Source organism: Anabrus simplex, chromosome 1, assembly GCF_040414725.1.
Source record: "Anabrus simplex isolate iqAnaSimp1 chromosome 1, ASM4041472v1, whole genome shotgun sequence".
Taxonomy (NCBI): Eukaryota; Metazoa; Arthropoda; class Insecta; order Orthoptera; family Tettigoniidae; genus Anabrus; species Anabrus simplex.
Window position 1 is genome coordinate 1,018,968,806 of NC_090265.1, and position 14,181 is coordinate 1,018,982,986.

The following is a 14,181-nucleotide window of genomic DNA, read 5'->3' on the forward strand; positions in this document are numbered from 1 at the left end:
CATGCCTGGGATACATTGGGGAGGCGAATTGCATCCCATCAGCCTCCACCAAGGACCCTCCAAGACCTTCGCATTGCCCTTTCAGAGGAATGGGATCGTCTGCCACAAGAGCTCTTGGACCATCTGATAGAGAGCATGCCACATCGCTGCAAATCATGTGTGGCCATTAGGGGTAACCATACACCATATTAACAGCATATTTTGTTGTGGAAGACATTGCCAAGTTTCGTTAGTTGTTGTCAAAGGTGTACCTCAGCTATCAAAACCTTTCTGACACAGGTTTTTTTTGGACAAGTTGTGCGATATATGGTGCGTGAGTCAGCTTCCGTTTGTTCAACAATCTGTCTGATATTCCTATCAGGAGGTATGGCCTCGTTTAGTGATTATGCTAAACTTTTGGACACTAGTTATATTTTGCCGGGACTTACAGAAATTTACGTATAAAAGAGAATTACACAGAACTGTGTCATGTATAAACCAGTCTAAACTGTACGTATAAAATTTAGTTAAACATGCAGAGATGAAATTTTTAAAAAATGGAGAATAGAAGGAAAATTTAAAATTGTTCACTAATTATGCAGCAATTAATATTCCAATGCAGTATCTTTCTGGCATTATCATGCTCCAGATACCAAAATGCTATATGACTTTACTTCCCTTGGCTGGAGGAATACTCTGGTGTTAGTGGAATTAAAGATGAGAAACTTATTCAATTTTTTTTCGAAGAAAGTGGAAGTCTACAATACAAGGATGGGGAAGAGCATGCATAATTATGTACAATGGCAGGACAAACTTCAACATACCACACTTATTCATTAAATCTGATTCCTATTCAGTTTGAAGTATTTTATAATCTGACTACAAGCTTTAGAAGAATAATAAATAAAAATGTTCAATGATTAGAAAGTCTAACAAGGAATAGTTGTTTTCTTAACATTATCTTCATGATAATGCTTATTAACAAAGCTCTGACATAGTATTTGTAATTAATAACAGCTAAAAATTATTACAAATGCGCCACAGCATCAGTCTTAATTGACACACTCAGAATATATCACATAAATAAAACTTCATTGCTGTGAGTTGAGTTCCATTGGGAAATTACAAGGTACAGACTGTCAGTAACATACATATTTACATATAAATTCTTATAAACAATGTTTTACAGTTTAAAATCATTCAATAAATCACAACAGTATATCTTTCAAAATCTGTATGTCATTACATGATAACTAGCAGAGTGAAATTAGTAAGCATAACCAGAAATTTGAGCATTGTTTTGCCATACAGTTTAACTTGTTGGTAAAATATAATTATTAAAACATTATACAAAAAAAATATAAAAGATACTAACAAAAGATGTAATAACAATGTCTGCATTACTATCAGAAACAGAGAGGATAATGTGAACAGAATGGGGTAACATCTCTTTTCATCAATATATTCAACAATTGTATTTCTTACAGCTCTATATACAAATGTAAAGGTGCTGAAGCCTCTCTTGTAAGACTACAAGACAATGAATGCAAGTATGTTTGGACTGCAGGAAAAGCACACAGGTTATTTCACAGATTAAAGTGTTATATTACAATATTCTCAGAACCAATATTCTTACTAAAATTGAACATCTCTACACAAAAAATGTATATTTCTGTAGAGAGCTATATATAAACGATGTGAATCAGATATTTACATATATCATTGGTTTATAGTAATTTGATTCATATTTTCCCATTCAACAAACACAATTAACATTGTGCTCCTTGTAAGAAGAATAACTACTAACAAAAACAGTATGTAAGAACAGGTACATAATATGTATAAATAATAGTTCATTTTCATTGCTTTAAAATACAACTTATTCCTAAATTTCAGAAAGACAGGGGAGAAAGACGAAGAATCAGAACAATTCCTCTAGTAACTTATTTTAGGAAAACAACATATTAATTTCAAGATCAGTTTTCGAGATATAAGGCAGTTCAAGTAGAAACCTTTCCCAATATATAAATTAGGTGACAGGTGAATAAGTGGAACACATCTGGTCCATAAGCATAAACATCCTCTATATCAGAAGCTTTCAATAAATGTTAAATATTAAGGTGAATATTTCTGTAAACAGTTAGGGCAATGCAACAAACACTGCTTTTACACAACAGCATCCCTTCACTCATGACTCAGGTGTACAAAAAATGATATAACAAACTATAGTAAGAAATAATTGGAAAATCTGTTCAGAATCATATTTTTTCTGTCTGAAATAACTACAGGATCATCAATACGATTGAAATGAATGGCTTCCTTATGATATTATTTTATACTCGTTCTTAGAAACCTTATTCTTGAAGTTTTGTTTCTTTAGAAATTACTTGTTGAAATGCAAATTTTATTCCTTTTGCAGGATTATAATGATAACCAATGAATATCAGCTATTTCCTTGAAACCTAAGTTGCTTCACAGACACATTTAGAAGTATTTCCACATTATTCATCTCATAAATTCATGAGAGAGAGAGTTGAAGTTTGGTCATTACAAAAAAGGATATTTTTACCCACGAATTATATGGCTATAGGCACTTTTCAGGCTCGGACTGCTGCTTTCTCTTGGTCTTTGGGGACACACGAATCTTCCAAACAAGGAATACAGAAATACAGAAGAAAAGATTTTAACGGTTCTGCCATTCTGGTTTTAAATAGTAATATATGAAGCAATTGTTTAAAAATATACACAGTAAATTAAAAATAAACTCTTCTCTCTCTTATACCCCATATTGGAAGGTGATATTCATTTGGAATTGTCATTATTCATGCTAAAGCAGAAGCTGGTAGTGAGCTATGTTTTGGCTTCATCTTGTTGAGAAATACTTTAATACCACCATTGAAATCAGCACTAACTAAAACATAACCTCCACACCCTTTTGTTCGTTGTTCCACCATAGGATCTACCTCAACTTTTAAATTCTGGCTCCCACTTTGAGCTTCCTGTTCTTCAATCTGGCGAATAATTATGTCTGGATTGGGAGCAAAGACAGCGCAGGTTACTACTGCATTGTGCGCTTTAATTCCTTCCCAGAAATCATTTCGATCTCTTCGAACAGAAGAGAATTTTGAATAATCATGATGTGTTTTCCAAATATAAATACACTGATTTTCAGACCCACTCACAATATATTTCCCATCATGACTAAAACTGGCCTTTATTTGACTGCTAACATTTACATAACCTTTATATTTACAAGATAAATTCAGATCCCGTAGATCATAGAGCCGGATACGACTATCATTAGAGGTTACAAGGATTTTATCTTCTCCTGGCATGGGCTCAATTCCACTGATCTTTCGTCCAGTGGAATTCTTACCTCTAGTAGAACGAACATGAATTTGTGTATGGTATTTTAACTGGTCCGTATTGTAAAAAATACAGCGTCCATCATACGAACCAACAACAGCAAATTTACCATTCTGACAAAAATTGGCAGCAGTGATGAGCTTTGTCTGACCATCTACTTCATTCCATACGGCTACCTTCTTATCAGGAATATTCCAGAGTCGTAGCTTACCATCTAGAGAACCACTTAGAAAATAACGGTCGTCTCGAGGATGGAATACAATGGCAGTAACAAAATCAATGTGCTGAAAACAACACAAACATTCCTTCCTCGATATGTGCCAGAGACGTACTGTTTTGTCCATAGAGGATGATAATACAAAATAATTTTTGGACCAGGATACATCTAAAAGATCTGAAGTATGGCCAGTGTATGTACAGAAAGGTTTTGACATAAATGGACTTCTGTTTCCTTCTTCCCCTTTCAGATCTGCACAAGTAGCATTTGGGTCTTCAGAGGAATGTTGTGATACCAGTGATTCTTGGGAAGGGGTTGGGGAGACTTTTTCAGCATTGTATTTTGTGCGCATGTCCTGAAAATAAGTGAATGCATTACGAACTACCCAAATTCTCAAAACTCTGTCCTGCCCAGCTGTAGCTAATAAACGACCACACGATGAAAATTTCATACACCATACGGGTCCTGCATGTTCACCACTCAAATCTTGAACATGCTGCAGACTGTCAAATTCGTATGGACCCTTGTGACTTCCCGATACTTTAAGCTTAATGTACTGTTCTCCAGGATTCATATCATCCAATATATCTTCCACATCTTCTTTATGCCGTGCATGGGAAACTTCATGAGCTATGGACTTGGCTTTGTCCATGGTCTTCCTTACTTTAGAACCAAGGAATTTCTTCAACTGAGCTGTACGTCTCCGTACTTTACTAGTATCTGAATCTTCCTCGGGTGGAGCACAGGATTTTTTGCTATCGACACTCTCCTCATCCGACTCCTTCTCCTTCTCAAGACTGGAGTTGCTCACATACTCTGAAGTAAGCCGCATAATGTGCAAGGATAATGGATTAATACACTGAGGTAACTTATCTTCAGCAATGCTCAAAGGAACTCTCTCTCCAGTATCCAGGTTGAGCACAGTGACCTGCTCAAGAATTTCCTGTAAGAATAATGAAATTAGTAAGTAATAACAAATCAACAAAAAGGGACTGATCATGATGATGATGACTGGTACAAACAGAAATTAGTGTTACAACACTCGAGTAAAAATGTTCATCAAATTCAGGGAAAACATTACTAACCAGATCTGTGAGTTGTTTGCCAGAGTCTGTTCTTGTGCGCACAAACATGTTCAACTGCGACATCATACCATGTTCATCTCCAGCCGAGCGCCTCCTTTCTTTGGATCCTCGGGGACTTAATCCTGTTTTCCGAGAAACACTACCACCACGACCTATACTGTTGCTACTAATGGATCCCATAGGACTGCTAGAAGCCTGGCTCGATGTTGTACTAAAAAGTTCTGTTTTCAATCTCTCAATTCGTTCCAACTCTTCAACGGATGGTCCCTCTGCCTTTGAACGGTCTTCATCCTAGTGGAAGAAGACAATTTAAGTTAAGTAAGAGAAGATTCCATGCTTGAATACAAAGAAAATACTCTGTGGCTTGGAATCTAATAATCATTTTATAATCTTAATAATATAATGTAAATTTGAAGCTTTTTGGTCTGTTGAAAACACTAATTTTAAGGCATATAACATACCTGTAAGAACACATAACATACACACACTAATAAACAAAATTACATGTTTTGTTCAACAAGAACATCCTCAGATTCTATCCAATCACTTTAAATCATGTGTGATGAATAAACAGCATAAATATTTCACTTTTAACATGATTTTAAGTTTACTTCAGCAGGTAAGTTCAAATTCCAAATTATTACTACTATTTTTCTCCAATTCAAAAGTAAACTTGTTTTTTAAAATGTGACTCTACTACTATGCATAAAAATTGCAAAGATGAACAATGCGTTCTTCAATAAAAAATTGAAGCATTTGGAAGGATTCATCAGAAATAAAGACTGGCAATTGTGAGATGCATGGCTGTGGAAAGTGAGTAAAAAAAAAGAAAGAGAACCAAACTCTGCATTTCTAAAATAATTTGCTAATAAATTTGGGAGAGTTACACAAAAAGGAGTAAAGAGATGTACTGACAGCATGAAGTGTTGTATGATATGTAGATGAAATTAGCTTGGAAAGATGTTCATGAATATTGCTCAAGACAACACAAAAGAAAGTCTTGGATATTTATCAATGAATAATTGTGCCACACGGAAGTCAGAAGGAACTACTAAAGTTGTTCTTAAATGTTAATCATTTATTTAGTTTTATAGAGAACAAATTGAACAGCCATTGTTAAAATCATTGCTTAAACTTTAATCATCACAGTACTCCATCTTAAGGGTATTTGTCTAAAAAATTTCATAGTGATTTGTATAATGTTTGTTTGGTTACTTGCTTTATAGAAATATTAGGGCAGTTGGGTATTGAATATGTAACATAATAAAACCTTAAAATCACACAATAGGAATAAAGACTATCTGGCCAGTTACCCCAATACAGTAATGGAGTAGACCATACAGCCAGTGTTTCAATGAGTGTTGGGCGAAATGACCCAACCCACAATGGGGACCAAAATCTTTGGGCATAGTTCCCTTAGATGGGGTGATGGTCCTCTCATAAGGGAGTTCGCACAAGCTGTGATCGCAACTGCAAGAAAGTTGTGGCTCATGTGAATGTGCACGATGGTATAATTACTGCATGTCTTTTGTAGTCGAAATAGGCATCACCCAAAGGTCATGTGATGAAGCTGCTGGAGTGACATCTAGTTGTACTAGTACTGTATACCATAGAAGTTGTGCATAAACCTCACAACAGTATGTTCTCCTATCGTGACAAATCAACTAGGGCAGCTACACTATCAATGTTTGTTCTGTGACTGGTTATATAGCGAGACAGTTAACTCTTACTAATGGACTCACGTGCTTTGAATCCTGAAAATCTTATGGGCATAATTGTTAGTCATTACAAATACAAAAGAAAATCTACAGAAATTATAGCACAGGAGAGAAAGGCAACTGAATTTATAATCAATGTTATTGAAGACAGGGTGGCAACAGATGGACATAACAGAAGTAATGAACATATAATAGACTACATCGAAGACTATGAATACGCAGAAGATGATCTACCATAAGAAACTGGTGACAATCCACTTGCCGATCCAGAACCTGACGAAGAGATGTTAGTAAGTGATGGAAGCCAGTTGTCCGATTTTCTGCCAAGTCCACAGAAGAGGAAGAAGTAGGTGTGATATTCCACTGGAAACAGTAAAGGAGATTATTGCATTTCAGGATTCTGGGAAAAAGAAACAACTGAGCCTCAACATAGTTCATAAACGCTATTGTATCGTGCAAGACATACATAATCTACGATATCTACGTCACCTGGTTGAAAGGACCAGTGCTTGAAACTTCCATATAACTGACGATTATGCAGCTGAAAAATTCAGGATCGCGAGACCTACTTAACATGCAAATGTTCACTGCTCCCATCTGTGGAGTGCACTCATGAGCAACTGAATTGGAGATAACTGTCATAGTGAAGAAATGGCACCGTGTTCTGCCCAACGAATGTAATAGGAGGGCATGGCATGTAATAGCCGAAGGCTTCAGACCTCTTACAAACTGTATGAGTAACTGTTGACAACAGGATGGATAAACACTAAACCTAAGTGCATTTGATCATGGCCACACATATGGGCTACTCCATCTCCGAAGTCATCCAGGCACTGGGCATTCCAAGGGCCACCGTATCAAGGGTATACTGCAAGTAGGTGGATTCCAGCAAAACCACTGCTGCCAGGAAAAACTGTTCTGATGTACATTGATGACAGGGGTTACATACTATCCACTTCATATCCGTATCGACTATAAGATCCAATTAATTGAAGGAACAAGAATCCACCTGATCGATACTTTCACTTTTATTTAGCCTTAGGCTATTTCAATAGACATTAGATTAAAAGTTCAGAACATGTTTCGAATGCGTTGCATTCATCATCAGCTGCTTGCATTTGGCAAAAGTAAAAATTAGCTAAAAACAGTCTCACAATTTTCTTAAAACCTTAAAAACAAGTGTTAGTAGTGCGTGTGTGAATGGATGGGGGGGGGGAAGAGGGGGGGGGGGATGCATTGAAGGGCGTTTGTTAGTTAAACTAAGACTTATTATTAAAAATCTTAATGTTAAAAACACTGATGGACTAAAATACAGTTCACTATGAGTCTTGTGAATTTTCCATGAGTTCGTTGATTACTGAAGAACTTGTACTTCACATAGTGCATACAAGTTCTTCAGTAATCAACGAACTCATGGAAAATTCACAAGACTCATAGTGAACTGTATTTTAGTCCATCAGTGTTTTTAACATTAAGATTTTTAATAATAAGTCTTAGTTTAACTAACAAACGCCCTTCAATGCATCCCCCCCCTCTTCCCCCCCCCCATCCATTCACACACGCACTACTAACACTTGTTTTTAAGGTTTTAAGAAAATTGTGAGACTGTTTTTAGCTAATTTTTACTTTTGCCAAATGCAAGCAGCTGATGATGAATGCAACGCATTCGAAACATGTTCTGAACTTTTAATCTAATGTCTATTGAAATAGCCTAAGGCTAAATAAAAGTGAAAGTATCGATCAGGTGGATTCTTGTTCCTTCAATTAATTAGTTGATGACAGGGGTCGCTGTCGGTTAGCTTGGCTTATACAAGAGGATAGACGGGTCACATTGTAGCAGATCACTCATCAATTTAATGCGAGACAATGACATACCATCCAGAACCATCTCATCATGGAGTACAAAAGCAAGTGTCACACAAGGGTACCTCTGCTCAACACCCATCACAAGGCACAACTGACATGGACAAAGGTACACTGCAACTGGACACTTGAATCATGCAAAAAGATTGCCTGGACGGATAAGTCAAGGAATCAGTTAGTACACGCTGATGGCCAGGTACGAGCGAGTCATCAACCATGAGGCAATGGATCCCTCTTGCCGGCAGGGTACAGTCCAGACCAGTAGTGGCGGTATCCTTGTACGGAAACTGTTCACGTGGAATGAAATTGAACTCCTGGTACATCTGACAACATCCCTCACCAGTGCAAGTTACAAGAACCTGCTGGGAAATCATGTTCACTCCTCAACATAGTTCCCACTGAGCACATGCTGTCAAGAGGGATGTGCATGTCCTAGACCCTACTCTGACCAATCTTAGTGAATTGTAAGAGGCTGTGCAATGCTTCCGGTGTCTTATGGAGTTCAATGTCACACCGTACTATTGCCATCATCAAGGCGAAGGGGGATGGTACATGCTACTAGCCAGGTATCTCTAATTGAATTGCTTATGACAGTATAGCATATTTTTTGGATCAAAATATGTCCTGTTTCTGTTAGTACAAACTTTGTATCCTCCAACCAAGCCATACAATACCTCTTTACTTCCTTATCCTCTTGCAAGGTGTATGTGAAAATTTACCAGCATCTCCCTTTCTCTTCCTGTACAACCTTTCAGCACACTTCCTTGGTTTGTTGATATCTTTGCCTGTTCTCTGCATTTCTACTTCCTTTCCACTCCTTCCAAGCCATTTGCTACTTTTTTACTGCTTCCTTTACCCTATCATTCCACCAGGAACTCTTTTTTTCCCCTCCTTTTTAGCCGACACTCTACCGCAGGTGTCTGTTTCACACTTCAAAAATCCATGTCTAATTAAAATTGGTTCATTGAGACAACAGAAATATAGTTAAAACTAAATCCTTAATAGAAGGTATTTTAGTTTTATTCCTACAAGCTAAAAGAAATTAAAAACGCTCTTAAATGCCGAAAGATCGAGCGTGCAAGAATAAATTATGTCGGAAACTTGAACTGCCTACTCAGAACCATAAACAAGTTATCAGAATACAGGAATCAGCTGACTTTATTTTATTTTTGTTTTTTCTCGACTACATTATACCCTGGTCAGTCAGTGACTATCAATGCACTAATAGTACGGGTCCATGGCTAAATGGTTAGCGTGCTGGCCATCGGTCACAGGGGTCCTGGGTTCGATTGCCGGCAGGGTCGGGAATTTTAACCTTAATTGGTTAATTTCGCTGGTACGGGGGCTGGGTGTATGTGTTGTCTTCATCATCATTTCATCCTCATAACGAGGTGCAGGTCGCCTACGGGAGTCAAATCAAAACCTGCACCTGGCGAGCCGAATTTGTCCTTTGACACTCCCGGCACTAAAAGCCATACGCCATTTAATTTCAATGCAGTACTTTGAATATGAAGAGCTGCAATAATCGATAACAATATGACTGTTAACTATTTTGCCACCAAGCGAGTTGACTACATGGTTAAGGGTACACAGCTGTGAGCTTGAATTCAAGAGATAGTGGGTTTGAACCCCACTGTCAGCAGCTTTGAAGATTGCAAGCTGTCTACTCCATGTCTGTATCGATGAGTTAAATCAACTTATTAGATTAAATTACCACTTAATTAATACTTTATTACATGCCTTTGGCAAAATTATAAAAAACATTAACAATCACAGTACATGTTTCGACCACTTAGTGGTCATCTTCAGCTGCATCCAAAATAACCTTTGATGATAATACAAGAATAGTAAGCATGTTAAAAACCTTGATCTTTTTTCCCATGGGAACTTAAAAAACTTTAAAAACGATTACTATTTGATACTGAAAGAGGAAAGGAGGAGGGGGGGGGGGTGTTGGGGGAGTTACGAGTTGGGTAAGAAAGGATAAATAGAATATAATTAAAATTAAAATCCGTGTCTTACAATATCTTAAAACATATTCTTCTATTAAACATTTTTAAAAACGTCTTTTAAAAGTCTACTGTGAAGCTCTTCTATATGATCAGCGAGTGACTTGATCTTGTATATAATAAAAGTCAATCCATATTACAGTCTTCAAGTGTTTAGTGTTTGTATGGTGTGTTGAAAATCTTCCTTGAAGGCTTCATTTAAACTGTACTAGAAGGCTGTGAGAAGCTGTTTGATTTACTGTTGTCTCAAGGTAACTTCATTGTTGTGTTAGGTGGAATATTGGTCTTCTAATTCGGCAGCTTGCCTCACGATCTGCAACCAGCAGAGGACACAAAAAAATTGTTAAAGTATGTCAACAGAGAAATATAGGAGGTTCTCTGCTATGGGAGCTCATATGAAAGAGACAGATAATAAATTTATCAATACTAAACAGGCCCTACAAATCATTAGCAGGATTAATAAAGGAAGGCTTATGAAAAATCTAGAAAATATTTATATTCTTCTCGATAAACTAGAGAACAAAGATCGGAATTTGAATGAAATGAATGAGCAAAGAAACCCCCTATACGGGCACATACATATATGGAATGGGTAAACAGGAAACATATAAACTCGACAAGTAAAAGGCTCAAATATGACATCATGGAAGCACAACTAGAACCCCCTCCCTCCTCACAAGACGCAATAAATGACGATACAGCCTTGCCTCCCCTTTCTCTGCTGAACAGTGCGCATAAACAGGCTGCGACACATCGCTATTGCACCAGGTCGAGTGCACAGACACATTCTCAAGTTAGCAGGGACTAAGACACATCATTCTACAAAGAGGTGAGTTAAGATTACATAAGCTTTTCATTTTCATCCCTTCCGCAACACAGATTAATTTGAAATCACTGTATGTTTGTTGACATACTTTAACAATTTTTTTGTATCCTCTGTTGGTTGCAGATCGTGAGGCAAGCTGCAGAATTAGAAGACCGTTATTCAACCTAACACAACAATGAAATTACCTTGAGACAACATTAAATCAAACAGCTTCTCACAGCCTTCTAGTACAGTTCAAATGAAGCCTTCAAGGAAGATTTTCAACACACTATACAAACACTAAACACTTGAAGACTGTAATACAGATCAACTTTTATTGTATACAAGATCAAGTCACTCAGTGATCATATAGAAGAGCTTCACAATAGACTTTTAAAAGAAGTTTAAAAAAATGTTTAATAGAAGAATATGTTTTAATACATTGAAGACACAGATTTTATTTTTAAGAATACTCCATTTATCCTTTCTTAGCCAACTCGTAACCCCCCAACCCAACACCCCCCCCTTGTCCTTTCCTCTTCCAATATCAAATAGTAACAGTTTTAAAAGTTTTTTAAAGTTCCCATGGGAAAAATGATCAAGGTTTTTAACATGCTTACTATTCTTGTATTATCATCGAAGAGTTTTTGGACACAGCTGAAGATGACCACTAAGTGGTCAAAACATGTACTGTGATTGCTGATGTTTTTATAATTTTTCAAAGGCATGTAATAAAGTATCGATTAGGTGGTAATTTAATCTAATAAGTTGAGCCCTGATGATGGTTATCCATGGTTTCCCATTTTCACATCACGCAAATGCTGGGGTTGTACCTTAGTTAAGGTCATGGTCGCTTCCTTCCCACTCTTGGCCCTTTCCTATACCATCGTCGCTATAAGACCTACATGTGTTGGTGCGACATAAAGCAACAAAAAAACAACCTATTTTGCCAACAAAATACTGTAACTTATATTCAATTGAATTTCTTTCTTTAAACAAAATTTACAAGGGTATCGTGTTATTTAAAAAAATGATTACCTCCATGATAGGCGCAACTGGCGAATCTCTCTTGGAGATACTGTGTGTATCGTTTGTACGAATGCAAAAGCTACAGAAATTAAAACTCATTATAATATCCTGACTTTGTAAATATCCTATCAACATACCTACCAATATTTAAATTTTAAAAAGTTAATATTACTACTTCTTTCTCCCAACCCATAATTGAAAGAGATTAAAACCTACAACATAAATACCAAATGCCTACAGAACTACTCAACGAAAAATCTAAATAAATATCACTAAACTCAATTACTACAAATAAACACGAAACATCAATGTTTATCGAACTAAATGGATCACACACACAAAAAAATGTAAGTAAATTTCAATTTAACTAAAGGCTGGCCGAGAAGTCACATTACGTTTTATAGCATAGGACAGGCGTATTATAAGTATTTATTGTTAACATTTTAAAAAAAATGCTATTTATTCAGGGCGTCGACCAACAGAGATCTTTTGCCCCTACTTGCACCATGTGATATGAACCTGCATGTAATTGGAATGGAGGAAGTGTAGAGTGTTGAATGTGAGGGAAGGAACGATTATTAACATTCCTTATTGTTATATGTTGTTGAGATAACAATTTCCCGCCATAAGCTGAGTCCTGCACGACATGTTCGCTTTGGTGGAAAAGTCGTGTCATGTGTTTTGCAAGGTAGATCACTGCCTTCAGTCAAAAGAGTTAAACCATGGCAGATACAAGTGCTTTCACTGTTGAGGAGCGTTTCGTAGCTTTTGTTTGGGTTCACGAACATCAGGATACGAAGAAAAAAATGACAGACATTTTGAAGGACTTCGCTGTGAGGTTTGAAAAACCACCGCCATAACGACGTATGTTATTTTCATGGGAGAAGAAAACCTTTGCGACGGGAAGTGTTCTCGATGCACCACGCCGTGGAAGGCCTACAACTCGCACCGAAACTTGTGCTGCTGTGGAGGAATCAATTGAACAATCGCCAGTGAAATCAACCCGTAAGCGATCTGCGGAATTAGGTATTCTGCGATCGACCCTGTATGACCATATGCGGAAAGATTTGAAACTTTAATGTTTTCGGCTGTCCTTAGTGAATGAGTTGAGTGATCGTGACTTGGAGCAACGTGCGTATGCATGTGAAATGTTGCTCACATGATTCCCACATGCAGATGATAAAAAAAAGAGATGTTCTCTGATGAATGTGCGATTTATCATAGCCCATGAAAACATAATGTCTTTATTTGGGGGGGGGGGAATCCATACTTTGAGGAAATCAAGTGCAATCCGTCACGTGTTATGCTTTGGGCAGGGTTAACGGCAAACCATGTGCTTGGACCATATTTCTTTGATGGTCCTGTGAAGCAGCACAACTACCTTCACATGATTAACACATGGTTGCTTGCAGAATTAAGGGCTAAAGGGCATAAGTGACATTGTGACACTTTAACAAAACGGTGCTCCACCAAATTTCGCTGCAAGTGTCCGCAATCGGTTAAATTAAATTTTTTCAAATTGCTGGATTGGACATGGATCACGAGACCTTCCAACACTGTTGTCATGGCCTCCATGAAGCCCAGACCTCAGCACACTGGACAATGCACTATGGGGCATAAATGTTCGTTAGTGATAATATGTGAACAATGATCAACTGAAAGATGGAGTCTGCATGGCAAATGGAAAGATCACCCCTCACATGGAGGAATACATATTAATGTTGTCAATTAATGAACTGAATTGTTAATGTTAACCAGACATTGTTTATTCAAAATAAATGCTGAAATAAAATCCTGTTTTATTCATAGCAATGTTTTCGTGTCTAACTCTCCTATGATATAGATGTTGATTCCCATAGGGAATCTGAAATATTTGTCCTGAATGAGTAAATTTATAATACCAATATAAATGGTCCGTTATTGGACATTATAAATTTTCCAGCTAACTCACTCCTGGTTGCCAGCGTTTCGCCCTCGTGTGCTAGGGTGGGCTCATCAGTTGGTACCTAGCACACCTACCAATACGCTGGCTAGTGCATTGGTAGGTGTGCTAGGTACCAACTGATGAGCCCACCCTAGCACACGAGGGCGAAACTCTGGCAACCAGGAG

General features: G+C 37.3%; 1 protein-coding gene across 7 annotated transcripts in view; it reads right to left on the reverse strand.

The window, feature by feature from the left end:
* Positions 1-703: 703 nt before the first annotated feature.
* Positions 704-14,181, reverse strand: part of LOC136857908 (WD repeat-containing protein 44) — a 233,949-nt gene continuing 220,471 nt past the window's right edge. For 4 of the 7 annotated variants that reach the window (XM_067136971.2, XM_067136966.2, XM_067136965.2 and 1 more), the window contains 3 exons: positions 6,600-6,728; positions 4,648-4,938; positions 704-4,505 (listed from right to left, as the gene is read on the reverse strand). In XM_067136971.2, the coding sequence (XP_066993072.2) occupies positions 2,802-4,505; positions 4,648-4,938; positions 6,600-6,728 (2,124 nt within the window). In that variant the 3' untranslated portion in view covers positions 704-2,801. The remainder of the gene's footprint in view (positions 4,506-4,647; positions 4,939-6,599; positions 6,729-14,181) is intronic. The other 3 variants (XM_067136972.2, XM_067136970.2, XM_067136968.2) reach the window with 1 other exon arrangement.